At 42.3% G+C, this 24,344-nt stretch overlaps 1 protein-coding gene across 1 annotated transcript in view; it reads left to right on the top strand.

The window, feature by feature from the left end:
- The first annotated feature begins 4,810 nt into the window (after positions 1 to 4,810).
- The window catches only part of LOC117828355 (glutamate receptor ionotropic, kainate 5-like), a 69,516-nt gene continuing 49,982 nt past the window's right edge, over positions 4,811 to 24,344 (top strand). The window contains 2 exon segments of the mRNA XM_034705396.1: positions 4,811 to 4,860; positions 17,361 to 17,522. Coding sequence (XP_034561287.1) covers positions 4,822 to 4,860; positions 17,361 to 17,522 — 201 coding nt within the window. The 5' untranslated portion in view covers positions 4,811 to 4,821.

A 24,344-nucleotide genomic window follows, 5' to 3' on the forward strand; every position in this document is an offset into this window, starting at 1 on the left:
TTTTCGGCTTTTGGAGCACAATTTCAAGTTTGAGGAAAATTAATTTTTTCGACAGGGTCAACTTTTTTGTCAATTTTTTTTGTCAAATAATTTTTTTCTTCCCAAAAATTTTTTGTCAAAAAAAATGTTGTCCAAAAAATTTGTCAAAATTTTTTTTGTCAAAATTTTTTTGTCAAAAGTTTTTTTGTCAAAATTTTTTTGTCAAAATTTTTTTTGTCAAAATTTTTTTGTCAAATTTTTTTTTGTCAAATTTTTTTTTGTCAAAATTTTTTTTGTCAAAATTTTTTTTTGTCAAAATTTTTCTCAAAACATTTTCTCAATTTTTTGTTCAAATTTTTTTTTCAAAAAATAATGCGTCTCTCCTCCCGGTGTTCCGCTTTTAAAAGTGACCCTGTAAACTGGAGACCTTCAGCTGAACGTGTCAGTGTTTGTGGAGTTTACACAGCTGTTGAAACACAGAGGGAGTTCCTGGGAATGCAAACTAGTTTAGTTTTTATTAAGATTTCTAAATATCCTCATCAGATATTTAATGATGGTCTAAAGACGTTTATGAGGGATGCATCCGGCTGAGAGTCTCCAGTTAACAGGGTCACCGTTTAAACCAAAAACACCGGCCGATCTCTGCGATCACGGCTTTTTGAGTCAAAGGATTTAAAGCCGTGTTGAAACGTCTTTGCTACTCGCGCTTATCTCCTCTCACGTGTTGATTCAGTGAATCCATCTGTGATGAAATATAGCACCATCTAAAACAGACCAGCTGAGTCTCTTCATGCTAACAGGCTAACTGTTGTGTTGCTCATAATGATACCTGCCTGTCCGTCTGCTTCTATGGTGTCATCTGTGATGAATGGCATTCCTCTTTGTGTTACTGCCCTCTACTGGTCTGGTGGTGTAGTACATTTACTTTTTTTTCCTCCATACGTCACTGGCCTGATTTACACAATCTACCCGGGACTTCAGCCCGCGGTCGAAACGCAGACAACAATGGGGGACCAGGAACCTTTTAGTTCAGGGTGAAGTACTTCTAGGGGCTAAAAGACCCTGGAACTCTTGGTCCAAATGCACCTTATGGTTGCACTAGTCCCAACATCTCCTGACATTTCCTGCCTCTCCAACTGTCCAATCAAATGAAGACAAAGCTTGAAAAAGAATCTAATGTTGGCAGTCGTCTATCTGCAGTTAATTGTCCATTAATTTTGGCTCTGAGTTTTACTTCCTAATGTTGCGTGGGGATTTTCTTTGAAGCTGATGTGCTGCTAGCTCAGCTTGGTTGAATGCTGTTGTGTAAGGGTAGCTAATGGGGCTTTTTGATTGGTTGTTTTGGCTTGATATAACAGCTGAATATCCGTCCTGATAGTCACAATGTATTAACTTTTTTTGGCCCTATCTCGCAGTCTGAATAAAAATCGGATGCCAAAAATCCAAAAGGAGCAACAAAACAAATCTTTGATTCTCTGTTGAGTTTGTTTTGAAGCCTCCCATTAAACGGATGTTTTTCTCTCTATCTGGTCGAACAGACACGTGTGTGTTTTGCTTCTGCAGAGTGTTGTCTTAGTATTTTGAAAGAAGGCGTCTCAGCAGTCCTCCTCCTCTGTCTGTTTGAAACGACTTTATTTCCTGTTTGCTCTGCTTTCTTCCTCGGTGGTGTTCACTCAGAGCAACAGGACCTTTGGAAGCGGGTTGGTTTCCTGCCAAAGTGGTTGGTAGACTTTTACAGCCCCAAACTAAATGTACCAGCTCTTGGCAGGTTGTAATTTCACTCTGTGCCCGGTAACCTTGGGGGAGTCTGAGAAGTTTTGAATACAAAATAAAGCACTCAGTGACTCTGCCTTGTTTGTCTTTTTTCCCTGCAAAGCCCCGGCTCCTGCGGGCGGAGCGGAGGAAAAGCTCACAGTGTGTGGAGGTTAATGGATTAATAACACAGTCAGTCTGATTCTCCTCGCTGTGAGGTTACAAGTTCAAATCCCAGCCTGACTTTGAACAGCTGCACGGGCAGAGCCGCTCTGACAGACTGAGCACGATGACAGTCTGAAGCAGCAGCTGCTCACAGAGAGTTTATAAAGGAAGGTTAAGAGTGGAGAATTACTGCAGTTTCAGCAGGAACATGAACTCATCACACTCAGACCTGATTTGTGATTGAATGATCTGGAGAGGCCGGTGTTCAGGGAGGAGGATCCAAGAAACATCCACTGTTTCTGTTTCTAACAAAGAGTAAACCCTCGTTAGTTTATCTCAAGACCACCTTTGTTATCTGTTTCTAAGCACCCTTCAGGGTCAGTCTTTTGCTACCCTACTTAAAACTGCCCTTCTTACTGCAGTGACCCTCTGCCGTCTGTTTCTAAGGACCCTAAAACACATATTTATGTACCCCATGTTGTTGGAACCAAGATACCCTCTATCTTTGCTTTGCATCAAAGCTTTGGTGTCCGTTTTATGGTACCCTGCCAGCAGCTGTTTTAAGGTACAGTACAGTATTCGTTTAAAGGAATGGTTCAGTGTTTCTTTTTGTGTTTAGAAGAATTATTTTATGTATGTCTCGAGGTACCCTTTGTTATCTGCTGTGGTTCCTCTGATCTCCTGTTTGAGGGGCAACATTTTACACCCGACTAAACCGACCCTTCAGTGTGTGTTTCATGGTACTCTTTAGGGTTTTAGCTCTACTTGAGTGTCTGGTTAAATCTGTTTCAAGATACTCTTAATTGCCTGTTTCAAGGTACACATTAGTCTTAAGGTACCCTTTGCTATCTTCAAGTTCCCTTTGGTGTTAATACAGAAATAATCTGTTTTGGGGAACCCTTCTGGACCCTGTTTTAAGGCACCCACATTTTTTCCAGTTTCGAGTTACCCTACAAATTGTCTTTAGGTGCTCTTTGCTATCTTTAGGTTAACCTTTGTATTCATTTTTAAATCTGTTTAAGGGTACCCTCCCACCCTTCATTATATATTTGAATGTGCCCTTAATCTTTTGTCTTAATGTACCCTTTTCTATCTTTAGGTTAACTGTAGTATTAATATACCAATTGTCTGTTTTGGGGTACCCTTCTGGCGCCTGTTTTAAGGCACCCACATTTTTTCCAGTTTCGAGTTACCCTAAAATACTTGTTTCAAGGTGCCTCAACACATTTACATTTGGTAATATCCTTAAGTGTCTGTTTCAAGGTACCCATTAGTGTAAAATCTGATGTACCCTTTATTGTCTGTTTCAAGTTGCCCATAAGCATTTGTCTGTAGGTATTAGTTGTTCTCTTCAGTTCAACTTCAGTATTATTTTATCAACTGTCTGTTTTAGGGTACCCATCTGGCACCTGTTTTAAGGCCCACCACTTTTTTTCATTTTGAGTTACCCTTTATTGCCTGTTTCAAGGTCTCCCTACAAATGGTCTTTAGGTGCTCTTTGCTATCTTTAGGTTAACCTTAGTATTCATTTTTAAATCTGTTTCAGGGTACCCTCCCAGCACCTTGCAGCTTGCACACCACTCTATCTGTTTTGAGTTACCCTGTATTATATATTTAAATGTGCCCTTAATCTTTTGTCTTAATGTACCCTTTTCTACCTTTAGGTTAACTGTAGTATTAATATACCAATTGTCTGTTTTGGGGTACCCTTCTGGACCCTGTTTTAAGTCAAACAACATTATTTGTTTAAAGGTAAGCTGTAAGTTGGTTTGCAGACATACTTGGGTATATGTTTCAAGATACCTTTTAACATGTGTTTCAAGGTACCCTATGAAAACTTAGTTCATTGCATCTTTAAGAGTCTGTTTCAGAGGCTTTATTTAGTCTGATGAAGTGCATCCTTTAGCGTCTGTTTCGTGGTACCCTCTAAGATCTGTTAAATATACATTAATGCATTTGTTAATAAAATGCACTTACCCTGCTTGTATCAGGGGACCCTAAAGCATCTGTTTTAAGGTACCCTCTCACTTCTGTGGATTGAAAATGTTTCCATTCAGCATGTGTTTAAATATGTTGTTTCTTTCTGACGTGTGGTTGATCTGAAATCGTTTCATTTGGTCAGTTTTCGTCACAAAAGCTGAGTTTGGGGAACACATAGCTGAAAATACAGTCTAGTGTTGACCTGGGTTCTCAAAGTTGACTCATGCGTCGCCCCAACAGCCACCATGAGCTTTCAGCCACCTTCCCCACCTCCTCTCTGCAGAGTCAGACTGGTTGCAGGATGTAGGATCCTCGTGGATGCGTGCAGGTCTGCTGCTGATTATGTGGAACACAGTGTATGCGACCTTTAGAGCGTCACATTGAATTAGTACGGGGATGTACGGTGTGCTGAGTCTGTTACAGGAACACTACATGGACTCTATGCAGGAGAAACATGTGAAGACATCCGTGCTGAATCTTGATTTGATTGATAGTTTTTAATGTCTGGGTCACAGATAAGAATAAAACCTCCTCCCAGTCAGAACTCAAACGTCTGCAGAACGTCTAGACGTCTTTTCACCTGAGCGTTGAGTCTGAACTGACTGAGCTGCTCCCGGCTATTATTCTCCTTCCTATTATCTCCCTCTAAACTTCGGAGCAGCGCTAATCACAGACTGATTATCTGGTTTTTATTCGGAGATGAAATCACCGTTTGAAGGTTGTTCGGTGTTATTAAGGGAGCGGGAACGCCGCGGCGAGGACCACCAGGGTGAAACCTAATCATCTCCAGTTTGGTAGAAAACACACGGAGGGATGACGCAGACGCTCTCTGGTTTTTTAATCAACTAAGACTTGTTATTCTTCAAGAACTTCCTGTTTCACATTAATCTTTTCTTCTTCTACTGTTTTTTCTTCTTCTGTGACCTGCAGGCCAACGAGCTGGGGATGACGTCAGCCTTCTACAAGTACATCCTCACCACCATGGTACGGGCTGCACTCTCCTTCTCCTCTCCTTTGCTCTCAACCTCTTCCTCTCCAGTGTATCCATCATGCTTCCTCCATTAAGGGCCCTCCTCCTCTTCTCCTCCTCCTCTCCTCTTCTCCTCTTTTTTTTGAATCCACCTCTACTTTATCATTTTGGTTTTCCTCTTCGTCTGTTCTTAATTCATGTCCTTTCATTTCTTAATCCTGTTTCCTTCCTGTCACATCTTCACTTTCACCTCCTTCACATCCCTGCAGTATAATAATAATAATAATAATAATAATAACAATAATAATAATAATAATAATAATAATAATAATAATAATAATTGTATTTATATAGCACCTTTAAAAACAGAGCATGGCTCGACTAACAAAGTCAACCTTTAAAGTGAGGATAATAAGAATACACATAAATTAAGTTTTTCAAAGATAAATAAATAAATAAAAATAAATAAAAATAAAAAAAAATAAATAAAAATAAATAAAAACATAAAAATAAATAAATAAATAAATAAATAAATAAAATAAATAAAATAAAATAAATAAATAAAAATGGATAAGTAAATAAAATAATTGAAATTACGAAAAAAAAGGTTTTCAGAATAAGAGGACGACATCACATTGGGAAAATTAGAAAAAAGTGAAAAAGAAAAATTAGGAACATTAAAATAATAAAAGAAATAATCAATAAATCAATAAATCAATAAATAAAATAAAAATTAAATTAAATTAAAAACAAATTAAAAAATAAATAAATAAATAAATAAATAAAAATAAAATAAAATGAAATAAAATAAAAATAAATTAAAACAAGAAATAATCAAATAAAATTTAAAACAATGAATTATTTGGATAAAAACTAAAAATAATAATAAAATAGAAGTAAAGACAGTTAGAAGGATTAATTCACATAAAAGCAAGTTTGTAAAAATCTATCTTTAGATAGGTTTCTATTCTAGTCAATGTGTTAACTTCCACTGGATCCGCTCCGTTGCGTTCCGGCTGCGTCTCTGATCCGGCAGGTCGGAGTCCTCCGGATCAGAGACACAAGACTTCTATTTTTCCCGGATGCCGGAGCACGACGCATCAATCTCAACAGAGCAGATGGAGCGGGACAGGAAGTCAAGCGGTTAATTTTCAGAATCAAACACTCTGTGTTATCACCAGATCGTATTTCACTTAACTACAACAACAAACCAAAGTCATGATGAGCGGAGCCAGGCCTGGAGTCAACAGGTCAGAGGTTTTCAGAGGACCAGAAAGACAACATGGATGAGGAGAGGAGGAGGAGGAGAATCCTTGATTCAGGGATTACAGAAGGGAAAACCTCGGTCACATGACTCCAGCTGTCCGGAGGTCCTGATCCGTGGATGTCCAAAAATGGTCATTGATGAAAGTTGATCGTCATTATTATCGTTAACGAATTGAACATTTTGTGTCACTAACTTGTTTCCTCTGCCAGCCAAAATCCTCTCTTCTTCTTTTCTGATTTTTCTTTCCTCCTGTCCTCTGTTTGTATCCTTTTCTCCTTCCTTCCTCCTCTTTTATCTCTCCTTTATTATTTGTGTTTTATCCTGAACATGCTTTTTGTCCTTGTCCCCTCTTCCCTTTCTTCTTGTCAACATCTCTCCCTCCTCTCTCTCCCCTCTCTCCTCCCTCCTCCCATCAGCACCCGTTGTTTTTAGTATGTAACCCATCATTTCGCTCTTTCAGGATGTCAGTGTGTCGCATCCTCTCTCCTGTCCTCTCTCACCTCACAAACCGCCCGCATATGTCTCTCCCCCTCTCTCTCCCCCTCTCTCTCTCCACTCATCACAGATGCACGCCGGCCCGGCTGCCGTTTGTCATCATTATAATTTTGCTGTCCGGTGTCGTGCCCTTGTGCTCGGGGACTCTGCGTGGATAATAACTCGTCTCGATCTCCGCCTCGTCTCTAAACGCCGCCGTGTCACCGACTTTAACTGAGCCTCTCGCAAGGGCACATCACGCCACGCTCGCCCCACCAAGGGCGATACTGCTGTTCGGTCCACCTTCAGCAGAACTCTGGATCAGAACCAAGAGGAGAATCATTCCCCACACACACACACCCACACACACACACACACTCAGAGTCCACCTACAGTCCAGACTCTGACCTGCTGACTTTGACAGCAGGAGATGATCTCAGACGGCAGACGTTAGTTTGACTTTAAGACACGACCGGAGACATTATCTCAAAACAAGCTTCCACGTCTTTGAACATTTTTACATTTTCCATCACTGGAGGCTAAAAATAGATTTTTTATGCTCCAGTAGAATTTATTACTCAGGGTTTGAGATCAGGACGTAATGGCGGCAACATAACCCATCCAGGAAATGTTCCCGGTCCAGCGTCAGCCGACACTTCTCGTTCTGATATTCAAACTATCTATCTCCTCTCCATAATCCTCTGTCTCCTTATTCCTGCTCTCCTCCTCAGAGCTCTGTGTTTTAAAGTCTTTGACGAGATATTACGTTATCACAAAAGTTGAGCCACACGTTCACAACGATCCAAAGCTAAGATGGGGTCACGTTGGGGAAAAACTGAGGAGGACAGGAAAAATAAGAATTGAATTATAAAAGAACAAAAAGGTACAAACAAAACTTAGTGAAATGTCTATGAAACAATCAATCAATCAATCAATCAATCTTTATTTGTATAGCGCCAAATCACAACAAACGTTATCTCAAGACGCTTTTACAAACATAGGAGGTCTAGACCACTCTATGTCAAATTATGAACAGAGACCCAACACCAAGACAGGGTAAGACTAAGTCTGACCCCACCTTAATCCATCATGAGCATTGCACATCGCAGTATTTAGCTAGTTACAGTGGTGAGGAAAAACTTCCTTTAACAGGCAGAAACCTCCAGCAGGACCAGACTCATGTTAGACAGCCATCATGCCTCGACTGAGTTGGGTCTGGAAAGACAGATAGAGGGGAGTAAGAGAGAGAGGTGATAGTGATGAGACGAGTCGTAGAAGCTGTTGCCGCTGGAGTCCAGCACGTCCGTATCAGCTGGAGTCCAGATCGTCCGCAGCAGGAGGACGTCTACGGCAGCTCAGAGGAATCTACGAGACAATGGAGCTCAGGGACTCCAGAAAGGTCTATGGTTAGTAACTTTAATGGGACAGGCAGAGTTAAAGTAAGTGATGAAGGGGTTGGGGGGAAGAGGGTGAGCTAGGATCCCAGTGTGTCAGTGTGCCAGTTCCCCCGGCAGTCTAGGCCTATAGCAGCATGACAAAAGCTGGTCCAAGCCTGATCCAGCTCTAACTATAAGCTTTATCAAAAAGGAAAATTTTAAGTCTACTCTTAAAAGTGGAGAGGGTGTCTGCCTCCCGGACCCTGACTGGTAGATGATTGGAAACACTGGGATAAAAGAAACACAGAGTGGAATCAAAAAGAGGAGGGAGACACTCGAGGGCAGGAAGTAAAGCTAACCTAGAAACAGAGGGATAAAGAACTACAAAATAAAACAGGAAGCACAAGAAAATACACAAAGGACTACAACACGAAACATGAATCACTAAACACACAGAAGACACAGGATGACTTGTAAGGATGCAACGATATCAAAATCTCACGGTACGATATCGTCACGGTATTAAGGCGACGGTATTGTCAAAGAAATAAGATGACTTTGTAAAAATGTCATAGTGTGGAAAATGAAGTGGCAGGAATGATAAGGATGAACACACTTACTGTACTTGAACACAAACATAATGCTCAAATGTTCTAATCACATGCATTACTACCAACAGGGATTTATATATTTATATTTATATTTCATTAAGAACAGTGCAGGCACATCCAGTGTTTCAAGTAACAAGCAAATAAAAACACCCTTTCAGTTGAGTGTCTTTAAACTGACTGGAAGTTTGTACCTTAGCTCAAGCGAGTTCACCAACCTTTTAAATCCCTCATAGTCCACCACTGAACACGACTGCAGGATGATGATTCATCAAGTGGCTTCTCATCTTACTTGTATTCCCCGACTCGTAGACGATGGCGGTCTGGCAGTGTCTGCAAACAGTTTTGTTTGCATGTCCGTCATGTTTCCTCCTCCATCGACCAAAATGCGTCCATACTTCTGATTTAAACTTCTTAAACTTCTCAGGAGGTTCCACTAGTTTAAGTTTTCCACTCCACTCCCCTCTCTGTGCTTTCCATCATCTCTTCCTGCACTGCGCAGGGGATCATGGGAGATGATGTTTGCTTCTCAGACCGGCCCACTTAATGGTGCCAGAAAAAAACTACATTAGCAGGAGTTCTCCGAGTCCCTGTTTGATACCGTCACACGCCACGGTATTATTGTGAGAATTTTGAAACCGAGATACTGTTACGGCTTGAGCAAAGGACTAGGACCCAAATGCAGAGTACAGGGAAAAAGTATTTTTTGGGGGCGGCAGTAGCTCAGTCCATAGGGACTTGGCTTGGGAACCGAAGGGTTGCCGGTTCGAGTTCCAGTATGGATGAAGTTTGGCAAGTGGACTGGTGGCTGGAGAGGTGCTGGTTCACCTGCCTGGGCACTGCCGAGGTGCCCTTGAGCAAGGCACCGAACCCCCAACTGCTCGGGGTGCGCTGGTTGACGGCAGTATCCTCACTCTGACATCTCTCCCTAAGCATGTTCACTGCATGTGTGTGCATTGTATGTATATACCAAAAAAAAACTGTATGTGTAGCATGTCCAATATAGCACGAGTGAAAAAATTGAATTTCCCCCCTGGGGATCAATAAAGTACCTTTCTTTCTATTTATTAAGCAAAAACCAAGGTTCAACAAAAAGCGCCTTGCGGGTAAAAACAACTGAGAAAAAGTACAAAACTAGGAGTAACACAAAATCACCCAAAAGGGGAAAAAGGTTCTATCAAAAACTCACAAACAAAAACTAGGAATCAATCCTCTGGAAACAACTCGAGATAAGTTCACAGAAAAGCGTGGCTTGAATCTCCTCAGGAGCAAGGCTACAACGGGACATGGAGCATGCGGCTAGAGGAATAATCTGGCACTGGAGGAGTGTTTGGTGGTGGCTTAAGAAGCCAGTGCTGATGAGCAGATCAGGGACAGGTGTGCCTGATGAGCCTCACTGCTGAGGAGACCGGCCCCGCCCCTACCCATGCAACCTGCAGGCAGAGAGAGAGAGGGTTAGGGCAAATCACACAACAAATCAGGACCATAACAGATACTGTGATATTTACAATATCGTTACATCCCTAATAACTTGTAACACAGAATAAACACGAGAAGGAACCAAGCGGCAACCTCCGGTCTTAAAATATGAGTCTAATGCAGAAGTGTTAAAAACTGCAGTTCATCAAGGATCCACTAGAGGCTGGCTCCAGAAGAACCAGAAACCACACACACACCAATTCAAAGAGACGATGTTTACAGCTGACTTGATTGACAGGCGGGAACACTGTAGCTGTTGGCGAGGAGGCTCCAAGCCCGCCTCTTTACGTCAAGCAATATGGCTCCCGCCGACATGGCCTCAAAACAGCGCTTCAGAAACAGATGGGTGACATCATGGATACTACGTCCATATTTATACAGTCTATGGGAGGATCCAAGGAAAGAAACAAGGAATCTATAAAATGAAACAGGACACAAAGACGGTCAATCTACGTTCCAACCCTCACCTAAGGTCACGAGCTGAGGGTAGTGACAACAAGCTCGTGAATACAAGCAGCCGAAATGAGCTTCCTCTGCAGGGTGTCTGGACTTGGAGAGAGGGTCAGGAGCTCAGACTCAAAGTAGAGCCGCTGCTCCGCCGGGTCCAGAGGAGCCAGATGAGGTGGTTCGGGCATCTGTTCAGGATGCCTCCCGGACGTCTCCATGGGGAGGTGTTTCGGGCGTGTCCGTCTGGGAGGAGGCCACGGGGAAGGCCCAGGACACGCTGGTGAGATTATATCTCTCAGCTGGCCTGGGAGCGCCTCGGTATCCTCCCAGAAGAGCTGCAGGAAGAGGCCGAGGAGGAGAGTGTCTGGGCTTCCCTGCTGAGGCTGCTGCCCCCGCGACCCGGACCGGGATAAGAGGAGGAAGATGGATGGATGGACAAAGACGGATAAAACACGAGGAAAATCCAAACAAGATCAACTCATGACAGATCCCAGATGGTGATCTTGTACTTATCTTATAATGAGTGGATAAATGTACCCGGATGGGCCTTCCAGGGAACTTCTGTGGGAAAAACTGTATCGTGTGTTAGATCCAAAATAACCGTTTAAACTGAGGAGACATAGAAGAGCTGTTTTTGTCGCTGGAGTGTGTTTGAAACTAAAGCGCCATTGGCCGGGGGCGCTGGTGGCCTAGCGGTCTAAGCGCCCCACATACAGAGGCTACAGTCCTCGTCGCAGGGGCCGCCGGTTCGATTCCCGACCGGTGGACTATTTCCTGCATGTCTTCCCCCTCTCTCTACCCTCCATACTTCATGTCTCTGTTCAGCTGTCCAATGGAATAAAGGCAAAAAAGCCCCAAAAAATATATATAACTTAAAACTTAAAGTGCCATTGGCGAGCGTTCTAAGCTTGCGCCCCATACACAGAGGCTGTAGCCCTCATTGCAGCGGTTGCAGGTTCGACTCCCGGCCTCAATCATTTACTGCATGTCTTCCCCTTCTCTCTGCTTCCTGAATTTCCTGTCCTATCCATTAAAGGTGAAAAATGCCCAAAAATATAACTTAAAAAAAAATAAGAAATGAAAAAGACTGATGAACCAGCTGATTCTGATTTTATAAAAGCGTCTCACTCCTCTGGATCTCAATCTGTTGGTTTAAAAACAAGCTTTTAGTGGAGGAAGATTTATCAAATGAATTTACCCTAAAGGGTTAGATTAGAAGCGTTACAGCTGAGCACGCTTCTGGAAATGATACAGAGCTTTAAAAACCAACCCCCTTAAAAAGACTGGAGTTCCTCTTCCCTCAATAATAAGTGAAACAGTTCCGTCAGAGAATTCTCTCCACCAGTAAAGTTCCTGTAAACTTTTTAGCCTCTTTCAGCCTCTTTTGGATCCACTGCTCATTTTCTGACTCATTAACAGCAGCTGCTGGAGACCGAGCTGATGTGAGCGCTGAGACTGAAACAGACAGAAAATGAGGCTTCCATGTAACACCATCGGTTTCTAATGAGGGTCAATCCAAACATTAGATCACGGTCATTAAATCTCGGCTAATTGGCCGCGGGATCGCACGCTTCCCTCCGAGTGAGGCCATCTGGATCTGCTGCTTTATTTACTATCACGGCGCTCTCTCTCTGCGGTCCACGCTGGAAATGTGCTGCCGGGACAATAAATGTCTTTTTACCATCATAGTGAGGTATTCAAACATTTATAGTTATCAGCCTTTGCTTATAGCGCCACCATCAGGACATTAAGGCCAACGCAGGTGAGGATCCCGTCTGTTTGTGAAGCTCTGTTTAGAAGGCGGCGGGGCGCCATATCGGAAATGCTGAACTCAACGTCCATCAAGCTAGTGTGAGGTAAAGAGGCGGGCCTTTAGCCTCCTCACTAACAACTACAATGTTCCCGCCTGTCAATCAAGTCAGCCACGCCCTTATTTGGGCAACACTCGTAACTTTAATATCTTCAAAATAACCTGAACAGTGTGAGCTGATCGAGAAATGAGCTACCAGACTACACTCCTCTTTTGAACCAGGCTGTAAACATGTTTATTAATGCTGTAAAGATCGTCTCTTTGAATGGGTGTGTATGTGGCTTCCTGTGTTTCTGCAGCCAGCCTCTAGTGGACGCTTGAGGAACTGCAGGTTTTAGCACTTCCACATTGGCTTCATATTTTAACACCAGAGGTTGCCGCTTGTTGTAGCCTCGTGGTTTTAAAGTAAAGGAAATTCAAAAGAGTCTTTAACCTGCACCTCTTTTTCGTGGCCAGCAGGGGGCGACTTAAACAAGATTTCTTTATTTTATAGAAGTCTATGAGAAAAGGAACCTACTATTATGTTGATTTAATCCCTCATTGAACATTTCCTTAATGAGTTTAATGTCTTAATCTCTAGTTTCAAGTCTTTAAAGCTAGGGTTGGTAGTCTCGGAAAACTAGCATGAATTTGAATGTAGCATTTCCTCATGACTCCGTCTAACCCCTCCCCTCCCCTCCCCTCAGAGCTCCTCCATGAACGAGCGCCGCTGATTCACGACCATATGATGGTGACTGATTCAAAACCGGTCCTCACAGAAACATTCTCATAGTGAAAGTTAAAAACACAAACAAACATGGCTGCTGTTAGCACTCACAACTGTCATGCTAGCATTGTCCAGTTGTCATGGTGACACGATATCAGGAGTAAAGTTATAACACATGTATAACACTGTAACAGCTCTACTGTTTGTTAAACCTGTTCAGTGTAGATGCTCTTAATTCCTACAGTGTTGACAGTCAGTGAAGGCATCAGGAGAGGTGTAGAGTGTGTGAGCAGGAGAGAGGAGAGACAAGAGGAGAAGTTCTTCATTCATTCAAACATTGATTGTTGTTTTGTTGGTTGTCGTGGTAACGGCCGACAGTGACCGGTTATTAAAGATCAACGTGTTCACCAATCGGCTCGTCATCACTACAGCGTCCGGACGGACGCTACAGTACATCTACATTTCTGTAGGACTTACTGAATGTCATTCATTCTTCTGCTTGTTGGTGAGAGCTTTTTAGACTCTGATCCGGACTACAGTCCTGAGCAAAGACCCTCATCGGGTCAGAGGGGACAGGCCCGAGGTCTAGAGAGGGGCAGTCAGTAGAGTCAGGGGAAGCAGAGGCAGGAGACGGGGAGTGAACGCCGGGGAAATGTACGCTCTGCAGGAGGCGGGCAGAACGGCAGGACAGGATTTGATTGGTTTGAAATTTTGGACCCCAAAAACGGTGATTGGTTGGTGTTTTCCCAGGTTTACTCCGGCTGTAGATAGCAGCTTTTCTTCGCTCTTTTTTAAGAACACATTATGTATTGATTACCATCAGGACATAAAGATCATTTTAACCAGGAGGACAAAAAGTGGATCTGAATCTGAACACCAACCCCAGCTTTAATACAGCTTTAAGGCTAAAAATATAAATAAAACTGAGTAGATAAATACAAATAAATAAAAATAGAATAAGATAAACAGTTAAAATTAATACAATATAGCACCAGTTCACAACAAATATTATCTCGAGGCTTTTCAAGAAGAGCAGGAGCTCAGTGAGGTATCCTTGGCTTTTAGAGGCGGCCTCTAGTGGACACTCGAGGAACTGCAGTTTCTAGCACTTCTGCATTGCCCTTCTCTTTCGACAGCAGTCCAAATATGGTCATTTCTGGTTTAACAGGAAAAAGATGAGGCTTGAAAAGAGGATGATGTGACGTTCTCATTAGTAACCTCACCTCACCTCAACAAGTCCTTGTAGATAAATGACGGTCCTGCTCTCTGGAATAGTGCAGCACGTATTTTAAACGTTACTCATCGCTCTTTAAACTCTTTACATCTCCAGCAGAGTTTCAGTTAAAGGCTGTGACTCCTTCAGAAAACATGCATCTGTCTGAATGAACATCCTGCAGCATCACTGGCGTCCTTCGTGGATGCTGTCGCAGTGTTTGCTCCCTCAGCAGTGCTGGCCTGGCCGCTTCCACTCCTCCAGCCAACAGCTCTTTGTCACGGCTGGCAGGCCCACAGTCTGACAGTGTACTTGGCTGTAGCTGAAATTGATTTGGCAAACACACCAGCAGCAACAACAAGAACAACAACAGAGGAGGCAGCAGCTTCCCGGCAGACAGGCCGGGTTCAAGCTTTGTTAAGTAAATAAGTGTCGGGGAAATTTGGGGATGAAGAAATTAGCCCCACGCAGGTTAGCGGTGGTCCTGAGGAGCTGGGACGAATAAAAGGGTCCGTGGTTTTAAAACCTTCCTGGACGTTTGGCTGGAGTTCAGATCGGACTCTTCCCTCCTCCTCCTCCACCTCGTACCCTCTGCTGAGAGTTTCTGCAGACTGGATGAATTCTGTGCCAGAATATTTTTAACCCGGCCGAGGAAGCGGCCAAATGATGATGATGACTCTCCATCTGTCAAAAACTTGAGTCCAGTGTGAGACACGGCTACGGCCACCAGGAACATTTCTATTTTCATTCTATTATGAGTCAGAGGGGGGAAGAGAGAGAGAGCGGCATTAACAACAAACATCCCCAACCAGGAACAAAGGACAACACTTTACAAAGTCAGGTCCCCACACTTTCAAACCAAGAAAACAAAACACCAGGAGAAAAGAGAGAGAGAGAGAGAGAGAGGAGTAATCCTAAACAAAGTACACAAAGAAAGAAACAGGCAGACGCTGGATATGAGGACAACTGTAAAAACGATGCTCACAGACATTAAACTTTACATCACTGACACAAAAACTGCAACAAAGACACAGAGACACAAAGACACAAAGACACAGTACACAGTGTTTACAGAAACATTTCTTCACATCAAAAACAACCAGATATACAAAACACTACACAAACAAAATAATCCAAAAAAACATAAAAGTAAGATTTATTAAAAAAAACTGCTATTGCATCATAGCTACAAAAATACAGAGCTACATTACTGCAGAGGAACAAAGACACTCCACTACAAAATCACAAAGAAAAATAACCCATTGTTCTGATTAGGGTTAGGATTAGGATTAGGATTAGGATTAAGATTAGGGTTAGGATTAAGATTAGGGTTAGGATTAGGGTTAGGGTTAGGATTAGGGTTAGGATTAAGATTAGGTTTAGGGTTAGGATTAGGGTTAGGGTTAGGGTTAGGATTAGGATTAGGATTAGGGTTAGGGTTAGGATTAAGATTAGGGTTAGGATTAGATTAGGGTTAGGGTTAGGGTTAGGATTAGGATTAGGGTTAGGGTTAGGGTTAGGATTAAGATTAGGGTTAGGGTTAGGGTTAGGATTAGGGTTAGGGTTAGGGTTAGGATTAAGATTAGGGTTAGGATTAAGATTAGGGTTAGGGTTAGGATTAGGGTTAGGGTTAGGATTAGGATTAGGGTTAGGGTTAGGGTTATGATTAGGGTTAGGGTTATGATTAGGGTTAAGATTAGGGTTAGGGTTAGGGTTAGGATTAAGATTAGGGTTAGGATTAAGATTACGGTTAGGATTAGGGATAGGGTTAGGGTTAGGGTTAGGGTTAGGATTAGGGTTATGATTAGGGTTAGGGTTAGGGTTAGGATTAAGATTAGGGTTAGGATTAAGATTACGGTTAGGATTAGGGATAGGGTTAGGGTTAGGATTAGGGTTAGGGTTAGGATTAGGATTAGGGTTAGGGTTAGGGTTATGATTAGGGTTAGGGTTATGATTAGGGTTAAGATTAGGGTTAGGGTTAGGGTTAGGGTTAGGATTAAGATTAGGGTTAGGATTAAGATTACGGTTAGGATTAGGGATAGGGTTAGGGTTAGGGTTAGGGTTAGGATTAGGGTTATGATTAGGGTTAGGGTTATGATTAGGGTTAAGATTAGGGTTAGGGTTAAGATTAGGGTTAGGATTAGAGACAGAAGGCAAGAGATCTACAAAGGTTCACAGCAATGTTGTGACAACAGCATCTTAACTTTGAAGTTAACCAACAATACAGCAACAAAGACACACAGCAACAAAGAAACACAGCAACAAAGACACACAGCAACAAAAACACACAGCAACAAAGACACACAGCAACAAAGACACACAGCAACAAAGACACACAGCAACAAAAACACACAGCAACAAAGACACAGCAACAAAGACACACAGCAACAAAGACGCAGCAACAAAGAAACACAGCAACAAAGAAACACAGCAACAAAGACACACAGCAACAAAAACACACAGCAACACTACTACAAAGATACAAAACATTATCACAGAGAAACTAAACAACGATGGGTTGTTATTTTTGTGATTTGTAGAAAACTGAACTTTAAAAGCTGAAAGGATTGAATTCACTCTGAGAGGCTCATGTTTTTCCTGTCTGTGGATTTAATAAGCTCCCTGCAGCTGAAGAGGAGCTCCACTCCAACAGAACCCAGCAGCAGGTGAAAGCTGCAGCATGTGTTTGAAACAGGACCCTCTCTGCTCTGTCTGCTCTGCACAGCTGAATGTAAATGTTTCATTGTCAGCATCTGTTTCAGAGCAAACACCAGCCCTCTGAGGGACCAGCAGCAGTTTGATTCGGGTTTTTGTTTTAGCAGCAAAGCTCAGCGTGACACCCGGTCGCCCTCCAGGGTTATCTGAAGTCTTTGAAATTCCCCAGCGTTTGATGTCCATCTTTAAAAATAACCCTTTCTTCTTCTCTCTGTTTGTCTGCGCTGAATTTATAAATACGACTTGACATTGTGCAGCCTGCCGGAGAAATCAGGCCCTGCTTTTCTTTCATCCCTCGCTCATCAGACGTTCACCCCGCTCTGCTCTCTCACGGTGGCTCTGTCACTCCTTCCTCATCTGCATACCGTTAACTCCTTCTTCTTCTTCCTCTCTCTCTCCTGGCGTCTGTCCGTCCTCAGGACTTCCCTCTGCTGCGGCTGGACGACGTGGTGGACGGACAGTCCAACATCATCGGCTTCTCCATGCTGAACACCAGTCATTCCTTCTACCTGGAGTTCATCAGGAGCCTCAACCTGTCCTGGAGGGAAGGCTGCGATATCAGCCCGTACCCGGGACCGGCGGTGAGAGACACATCCACTCTGACACTCAGGGGGGGGGGGGGACACGGGGACGGATAGACGTGTCCAGGAGTCAGATCCTTTATAAAAGAGTAATTCCTCTAAATCATCACTTATGACCCACTTCAAGGTGTGCACAGAGACGCTCTCTAGTTTAGCATCTGCTTTAAGGAATAGGACTGAGCTCGAGAACAAAAACAGCTTCAGGCTACTGCAGGCATGGGTCAGTGCTTTTTTAATTATTCATATTTTTATTATGAAATATGGTAAATGTAGAGCGTCAGATTAAGAAAGAGAACCACAGTCAAAAGCAAAGAGATGTATAATGAGTGACAATATTAAAAAAGTAATGTGCATCTCAAGTGGTCAAAGAAAAAAGGATGAAATAAAACAAGCCATCATTTAATTTTTCACATATAAGTAGAACATAGACAGATCATCACGAACCTCCCAAAAAATAAACATTAGATTAAAAAAAATATATATAAATATAAATAAATGTATTATTAACTATATAGATAATTTAATTAATAACTAAATTTATAATACAAACTAAAACATAACAATACTATAATTTCCTTTTTCACATAGATTATAAATAATTAAAATGAATAAATAATAAATCAAATAATACAATTGATCCAGAAAATTAAATAAATGAATAAATAAACAATAAGTTAATACATAAAATTATTAATTAATTAATTAATTAATTAATTAATATATACATGTAAAAAAAATAGATAAATACATTGAATGAATAGGAGACAAACAAACAGACAAACACACCTTTACATTCAAAGTGTTTGTATTTATTTAATTATTTCAACACTGTAGATTAATACTGAAGACATCTAAACTATGAAAGAACATATATGGAATATTTGATTAAAAAAAAGTGTTAAACAAAGCAGAATATGTTTAATATTTTAGATTCTGTAAAGTACGCCCCCTTTTTCCTTCATGACAGCTTTGCACACTCTTGGTATTCCTCAGTCTGCTTCATGAAGTGGTCTCCTGGGAATGGTTTCTCTCAGTCTGCTTCGTGAAGTGGTCTCCTGGAATGGTTTCTCCTCAGTCTGCTTCATGAAGTGGTCTCCTGGAATGGTTTCTCTCATCTGCTTCATGAAGTGGTCTCCTGGAATGGTTTCCTCAGTCTGCTTCATGAAGTGGTCTCCGGGAATGGTTTCTCTCAGTCTACTTCAGGAAGTGGTCTCCTTGATTAAAATAGGGGGGGCAGGAAGGGAGGCGGGAGAGAGGGGGGAGAGCCGTAGTGCACTACTGCATCACAATCCGCCGCCCCCGTATAAAAACCCCGCCCCCCCGACCCTATATCGGGGGCCGTTACCTTTGATGAAGACCATCAGAGGGGATTTTAACGTCCTCTCAGGACATGTTTGAGGGGAGGGAGCGCTGAGAATCACGTTGTTTGGATCATTTGGTCATCACCCTGACTCACGTTTATCTGCTGCTGCAGCCCGGCCGTCTCTCTAACCTCCTATCTGAGCTCAGAGTCTCTTTTTGTTCAGATAATAAATGGAATATGACGAACTAATAGTCTCTCCCTCCTCCTCCTCCTCCTCCTCCTCCTCCTCCTCCTCCGTAATGAAGGAACCATCAGCACAATAATGTGTTCACAGTGTTTGTCTCATTTGTGGCTCTGATATCAACCGAGGCAATAACCCCACAGCAGACTGCTTTAATAAAGATAACAGTGATGACAATAGAGTTTCTCTCCATCACTGAGACTCCATCATCACTGCACCAATGTCCCCCCCTGGGTTTCTCTCTCTTATTTAAATCCCAACATCGTTTGTTGTGTTTATAAAGACATTACGATTATCATATGGATACCGTCTGAAAGGACTGACGGCTCAGAGACGAGGCTCTGAGTCTGATTCAGAGAAAGAAGAACAAACTCATCCTCAGAGGCAATACAACTTCCTTTAACAGGCAGAGACCTCCAGCAGGACCAGACTCATGTTAGACACACATCTGCTGAGACCGTGTTGGAGATAGGGATAAGGGAGATGAAGAGAGAGAGAGATGATAGTGGGGAGACGGATAGTATAGTTGTAGCAGCTGGAGTCTGGACCACGTCCACGCAGCAGAGATCCAGAGGAACCTACGAGACAGGAGCTCAGGGACTCCATAAAGGTCTAAGAAAAAAGATAGAGGGACCAGAAGAAAGAAAAGAGGAAAATGGGAAGGAAAGATAAGAAGAAAGGATGGGGTGAGAAAAGAGACATAAAGGATTAAGAAACATGGAAAGAACAACGAGAGAAAGAAGGAAAGGATAGAAGGAAAGGATGGTGAGAAAAGGGACATAAAGGATGAAGAAACATGGAAAGAACAACGAGAGAAAAGAAGGAAGAATAAGAAGGAAGGAAGGAATGGAAGGAAGGAAAAAGGAAGGAATGAGGAAGGAAGAAGGCAGAAGGAAGGAAGGAAGGGAAGAAGAAAGAAGAAAGAAAGAAAGAAGAAAGAAAGAAGAAGGAAAGATGAAGGAAGAAGAGAAGGAGAAGAGAAAGAAAGAAAGGAAGAAGAGAAGGAAGGGAGGAAGGAAAAAAAGGAATGAAAGAGGTAGAAAGAAAGACAGAAAGGAATGAAAGGACAAAACAAAGAAATAAAGAATGAAAGAAAGAAGGAAGGAAGGAAGGAATGAAGGAAAGAAAGAAAGAAAGAAAGGAAGAAGAGAAGGAAGGAAGGGAGAAGGAGGAAAAAAAGGAATGAAAGAGTAGAAAGAAGACAAAGGAATGAAAGGACAAAACAAAGAAAAGAAGAAAGAAAGAAAAGAAAGAAAGAAAGAAAGAAAGAAAGGAAGAAAAAAAAGTGAAGAAGAAAGGAAGAAGAAATAAAGAAAGAATAGAAGGAGGAAAAAAAAAAAATAAAATAGAAGAAAGAAAAAAAGACAAAACAAAGAAAAAAAAGAAGAAAGAAAAGAAAAAAAGAAAGAAAGAAGAGAAAGAAAGAATAGAAAGAAAAGAAAGAAAGGATGAATAACAGACCCCAAAAAAGGAATCTACAGCAGATCCAGAGGAACCTACGAGACAAGGGAGCTCAGGACTCCAGAAGGTCTATGGTTAGTAACTTTAATGGGACAGGAAGAGTTAAAGTGAGAGACAGGCAGAGAGAGAGAGAGGAAAGACAGGATCCCAGTGTGTCAGTCTAAGCCTATAGCAGAACTAAGACCTGGTCCAAGCCTGATCCAGCTCTAACTATAAGCTTTATCAAAAGGAAAGTTTGAAGCCTACTCTTAAAAGTAGAGAGGGTGTCTGCCTCCCGACCCTGACTGGTAGATGATTCCAGAGGAGAGGGGCCTGATAACTGAAGGCTGTCAGACAATAAAGCACCTTTCTAGTTTCATTGTATATTTGGGCATCATCTGCAAAGATCTTAAATTAACAGTCGATCCAGGCTGGTCCACATCCACAGCCAGCCTCTTCATCCCCTGAACCTATCCTCATAGTTTGTGATTGGCTCAGTCTGAACCAGGTCAGATTAAAAACATTGAAATCAGCAGAAAGTGAACCAAGAACTAAAACCCGACCCCGAGCTGCTGATTCTTCAGGTTAGTTATTTTACAGAGAAGAACGAGATGTAGAAAAATGTGTTCCACTGATGGAGAAATAAGTCTCCCCTGAGCGGCGTCACCTTCAGAGTCTGACATGACAACACTGATCATGCAGTGTGTGTAACAACAGTCTTCTATTCCCTAAGTGGCAGCTGTTACCTCAAACCAGAGGAGACAGCTTCAGGAGCAGACAGATCGGTGAGAGCTGACTATTATTTTTCACTCTCTCCGTCACTATCTCCCCTCCTCCATCATTCCCTCTTCAAACTGTAATTAGTTTCCTCATCCAGCCCTGAAACTATCGACTCACAGAGAACTCCAATCACACTCAGTCATACATCCATCTTTTTTATCAGCAGCCGACAGCCTGCGCCGCTCTGCCTCCGCACCGTTTGTCTGATTCCCTCAGAGTGTCGCTTTGACTGACCTGACCGAACAGACCAGAACGTCAGACTCTGATAGGATCGCTGAGCCGTACGAGACCGCGCGCTGAACGCCACTGATAGCAGGAGAGCTTCTTCTTCTTCTTCTTCTTCTTCTCTGATATCATTACCCGACGCCTTTATCTGAAGGGATGAACAAAACACACAAACACTTTTATCTGTTGTGTCTAAATATGAGGAAATACAATCAAACCACGGAGATCGATCTGCACTCTGCTGCTCTGCTGAGCCGTGGAGACTCTTTCAGACACTAGTTTGGGTTTCTGATGATTATCTGGTGGAGGAGACCAAAATCGGATCAAAAAGGAGAGCAAATAACGGGCTAACTGCTCAGGGTGGGAGGCTCAAACGCTGTTATGCCAACAGGTCATTGGTGATCTAGATCATGGGTTCCACGACCCCCAAATAAAGGTTCCAAAGACTCGTGACCCCCACTGTCCCTCAAAGTGTTTTAAAGGTGACATATCATGCAAAATGGACTTTTTAATGGTTCTCTACCTGAAATCTGTGTCCCTGTCTACAAACCCCCCGAGAATGAAAAGACTCCATTCTGCCCCTGTTCTGATTTCTCCACCTTTCTGTAAATGTGCTGAAACCAGCCGTTTCAGACTTCAGTGCTTTTGTTACTAACAACAATATCCGGTCTGTAACAGGAAGTCAGCTCGGAGCTTGTTCAGCAGCCCATAGACTGTATAAAATACAACTCAACCCCTCCTCCGTTTTTCATTCCCTGCACACACGTGTGCTAACAAGGAGCTTAGGAGGAGGCATGCTAGTTGTAGGCTGTCTTAATAAACACAGAGGTCGCTTTGACTCCCCACGTCTGCAGATTTGAAGATCTAGTGGATGATTTTTATTTGTCATGGATAAGTGCTAGCGCTAGTTAGCATAGCCACATAGCTATATGTTCATAGCTGTAGCTGTAGTTGTAGCTGTAGCTGTAGCTGTAGCTGTAGCTGTAGCTGTGTACCAAGACACACGTCGACATACTGACAAATAAAACAACAAAAACACTAAATCTGTGACCAATCCTTCATAAAAGGTCCCGCTGCCTTTCTGGCAGAGGTCGGTTTTACTCCCCACGTCTGCAGATTTGAAGATCTAGTGGATGATTTTTATTTATCATGGATAAGTGCTAGCGCCAGTTAGCATAGCCACATAGCTACATGTCGTAGCTGTAGCTGTGTACCAAGACACACGTCGACATGCTGACAAATAAAACAACAAGAAACACTAAATCTGTGACCATAGTTCAGAAAGGTCCTGCTGCAGGCGCCTCTCCGTCAGGATCAGATTCAGAGGGTTGAAGCAACGCGGGTCTGTGAGCAGCCGTGTATATTCAGCCAACATGTAAACATTAGATCAACGTGCTGGAGAGCCGAGGCCACACCCACTTCCTGAGGGGGCGTGGTCAGAGAGAAAACAAGTGTTCTGAGGAGGACTGAAGAAGAGGGGTTTACAGGCAGACCAGAATCTGATTTCAAAGTGTTTTTATGAGCAATAAACTTTAAAGACATGTTTGGGGACCTCTTAGACCAATATATGTTGATGAAAAAGCGTGATATGTCACCTTTAATGTGTCTTCATTTAGGCTGGTCTGCAGAAAGTGACCCTCCCTGTATGAGCATGTGTCTGTGTTTCCTGTGTGTTATGAATGAACCTGCTGCTACTGATGCTTTAGATCATTCACTGTTCACTAACACTAAACTTAGGAGTCAAAACTCATTACATTTTCTATTTTCAAGGTTTTTATTTCAAGTTTAGCTATTATTTTTGTCGCTATTTTTTTATAATAAATTGGTAAAATTTACTTTTTTTTGATAATTTTTGTCATTCAAACTTTTTTCTGTGCATTTTTTCAGTATTTCTTTGTTCACCACAAGTTAAGAATTAAATATAAGTAATACAAAACCAACAAAAAAGAAGTAAAATTTGCTAATGCAAAAAAATAGAAATAAAAATAATAATATTTAGACAGTCAAACAAAAACGGAAGATAACTGTAAGAAAACAAGGTAAATAACAAAATAAATAATAATATAATAATACATATTTTTAGATAACTTAAAAAAAAAATAACAATTCAGGAAGACATCTCAAGACCCCCAGGGGGTCCACCAAGCGTGCCAGATACGGCCCTGGTGGTGAGGCTTTCAACAGTGTGACTGCCCCCTGGTGGCTGGCTGCAGTATAGGTAAAAAAATCTGTCTCCCCCATTCATTTCAATGAGGCTGCAGTCAAACTTTAAAAAATAAATACACGTCGTACAAATGTTTCTCACATCCGTATGCTGTGGTGATATGTAGTTAGTATTTCACTGTTTTGTGTTCAAGGCCTTTTTCCTGAAAAGTTTCTTCTTCGTTAGTTATTAGAGTTTAAAAAACAGGGTTTTACTTCCTGTTTGATTCACAGCAGAACCGATAAACAAATTCAAAGGGCACACAGCGTCTTGTGACGTCACGCTGTAGGGCGGAGCTTGTTACAGTGGCTTCACAGGCTCTGGCTGCACAATGGCGGCGCCCAGGAGAGGGATTTTTTTGGCTTCAGAACCGTACAACGGGAAGAGGCGGAGCAACGCTGTCCTTTTTATTTACAGTCTATGGTCCAGACCAAGCGGCAACCTCTGCTCTAAAAATATGAGGCCAATGCAGAAGTGCTAAAAACTGCAGCTCATAGAGGATCCGCTTGAGGCTGGCTCCAGAAGGACTGGAAACCACATACACACCCATTCAAAAAAGCCGATCTTTACAGCAGAAATAAACATGTTTGGTCTGGTTCAAAAGACGAGTGTAGTCTGGATAGGTCATTT

This window comes from Notolabrus celidotus, chromosome 16 (genome assembly GCF_009762535.1).
Source record: "Notolabrus celidotus isolate fNotCel1 chromosome 16, fNotCel1.pri, whole genome shotgun sequence".
Taxonomy (NCBI): Eukaryota; Metazoa; Chordata; class Actinopteri; order Labriformes; family Labridae; genus Notolabrus; species Notolabrus celidotus.